The 2,781-nt window shown below is 37.9% G+C and overlaps 1 protein-coding gene across 1 annotated transcript; it reads right to left on the bottom strand.

Annotated features, from left to right (window-relative positions):
- Positions 1–849: 849 nt before the first annotated feature.
- LOC148586274 (uncharacterized) lies at positions 850–2,544 on the bottom strand. Its single transcript, XM_088515542.1, has one exon. It carries the CDS (start codon positions 2,542–2,544, stop codon positions 850–852), a length of 1,695 nt encoding a protein of 564 aa, XP_088371668.1.
- Between the last annotated feature and the right edge of the window lie 237 nt (positions 2,545–2,781).

Raw genomic sequence — 2,781 nt, 5'->3', positions numbered from 1 at the left:
AGATCCACTACTCTGTTACTGTTAGGCATAATTGAGGTTAATCCAACACAGCTGAAAATAGCATTCCATAAGTCATGGGCAATCTCACAATAAAGTGCAAGATGATCCTGAAACTCCCTACCCCTCTTACACTTAAAAATGTCTCTCATTGGAGGAGAAAACGCAAGATAGGTAGTGTCAATGGATGAAATTGTCGGGTTTTTGATATGAAATCTTTTACATATCAAATGACATTATCTTAAGATAAATTAAATGTTTTATTTTCTCTTTTTATTATTGTAGGGTTTTTTGTAATTTCGCATAGGAGCTGACACTGGGTAATCGCTTCACCATTTTATTGGGACTTATATTGAGTCATGAAATCATGTAAACGCTGTGTTACATTACATGGGATGGACCAAACTTTATTAAAGACAGAGTAAGAGGGAGACAAGAAAACAGAGGATGAGATTGCCCATCAAAGGCAAAGCAGAAGAATCAGTGAAGGAAGGGATTTGTTTGGAAAGCCTTGGAGAATCTTCTTGAGTTGGTGTTGACTTTAAGAAGAAAGGTGGCCTACTATTTTGCTGCTTCCTTGCTCATTCATCTACTATTGAACATATATCGTACGTTCAACTAGTTAAAGGTTAGCTTTCTTATTTGTAATTGGTTTTAAGACACTTTTTATGTGGCAGACTGATGGTTCTGCAGGTTCTTACAGGAACAAAGTACCCATCTGCATGTTGAAGAAAATGAGTAAAATGTCTTTATTAGCATGAGTTTTAGTCATAATGAATGTATATTGAATTAAATAATATACAATAAGGTTCTCCCACTATGTCCCTGTCACATAAACATATGTAACTAATCTTAACAAGTTCTTCCAAGAATACATTGAGGATGAGTAGCGAAGTCACAATTTTTACAGTAATAGGACCAAAGCTTTTCGTCCATTTCTTTTTCGCAAATTTGACAATAATATTCTTCGGAGTTGTCTTCAATTGCGTAAGTGAGATATAGGAGATGTGTGTCATATCTATGCCTAGTTACTAGTGGAAGTGTAGCACATTTAATGCACAAGCGAAACCCACAAGTAGTGCACTCAAATGTCTTAGCACCACCAGGTCTTTGACCACAAGCATTGCACTCTGGTTGATCAAAGTTACCTAAGAAGAGGTAGTGTTGGTGGCCTCTATGTTTAAAGACTTCTGGAATTAAAATACATTGAGCATCAAATATTCTCCTACGATCAAAACACTCGACACATCTATAGCTGAAGCCACTTCGAGTTCGATCGCAAGCCCAACACTTGAACGATTGAACTTTGGAATCTACATTACGTAGGGTGAGCGGATGATCATGATGTAATGCTCTCATAACCTTTTGAGGTAGTTTAGAACATCTTATATGGAGATAGTAGTTGCACGACACACAGCCGTAAAATGGGGACAACACTATAAATTGCATACACCCCGCACAGCTCTTGACATCCAGGAGCTCTTCATTTTTAAGGATTAATTTATGTTGTGGATGACTCAAATGTTCGATCTCTTGAGGGGTTGCTTTTTCATCATCTTTTAGATCGTTGCCCTCAACCAAATGAGTAGCATAATCAACGAAATCATTGGTCTCACTCACGATCCTAAACCAATATGCACACCGTAAGTGGGCAATGTAGTCACACTTCTGATCATCACAACAGTAAGCCGCATACTTTGTATCCACATTTTCGTAACAGACTTCACACTTGTGCATTTTGACTTGACTAAGAGAGAAGGTGCAAGTGAGGGAGTGACCATGTCCTCTAATGTTGATAGTGCCTAGAAATTGGGCACATTTAGAGTGAATAAGAAGTCGACAGTTGCTACATTGATAGGCAATTTCATTGCTTTCCCCACCACACACTTCGCAAGTGAACTGGATGGGATTCCGGATGGGGAACAATGCATACTGGTTACATTTGTCAACACTAGTTTTCCAACGAGAAGCACATTTGATGTCGAACATATCATCGCAGTCGATACATTCGTAATAGAAGCGTTTATTGAATACTTTAAGGCAAGCACCGCAATGATTTTGAGTCTCTCTTGGCGCTCTGAGGAAAAGGTAGCTATGTGTGATGTGCAGAGGGTGTTTTGGTGTTTCGTAGGCTAATTGTGCACATGGTTGATGAATGAGGAAGGTGCAGTTGGGGAAGTAGCATTTGTAATAAAAGGTAGGCCCATTATTATTAATGTTGTCGTTGTTACCTAACATTAACAAATTAGACGATACCGGTTCGTCGAACAATGAGCAAACTACTACTTTCTTCTCATCTCCATTCTTCTCTGCCTCTTTCATGGATATCAAGTGATGTGTACTTCTCAAATTATGTGTGGCCTCTATCTCTCTCTTGCGATCTGTTGTCTCCGGGCATGGTTCATGAATCAAAAAACCGCAATAATGTTCCTCGCATTTGTAGCTGCGACTTCCCAATACTAGCTTGCTGCACAGCCGACAATAATCATATCTATAACTTTTCAGCTTATCTATGAGTTGCAAGTGATGCCATATCTGACCCGCCATCTTACTCTCTGTTAATTAATACACAGTCACAGAGGTACAAAATCCAAAGGGTGGAGTTAGCATTCAGATATATATATATATATTGTGATATATATATATATAGGATGATGATAGGTAGAGCAGGGTTTGTAAACATTTTAAAATTAATCTGCTAATTAATATATAATTTGTAATTGGGTCTGATCATGAATGAATGAAGTCAAATTAAAATATAAGATTTTCAAAGATCAGAATTTG

The sequence above is a fragment of the Corylus avellana genome, chromosome 4, assembly GCF_965113065.1.
Source record: "Corylus avellana chromosome 4, dhCorAvel1.hap1.2, whole genome shotgun sequence".
Lineage (NCBI taxonomy): Eukaryota > Viridiplantae > Streptophyta > Magnoliopsida > Fagales > Betulaceae > Corylus > Corylus avellana.
The sequence above is the reverse complement of the archived record's forward strand: the minus strand, read 5'-3'. Positions and strand labels throughout refer to the sequence as shown.

Bases quoted from the DNA above. Each gene is read 5' to 3' on its own strand.
- LOC148586274 (XM_088515542.1), bottom strand. From the start codon at position 2,544: ATGGCGGGTCAGATATGGCATCACTTGCAACTCATAGATAAGCTGAAA.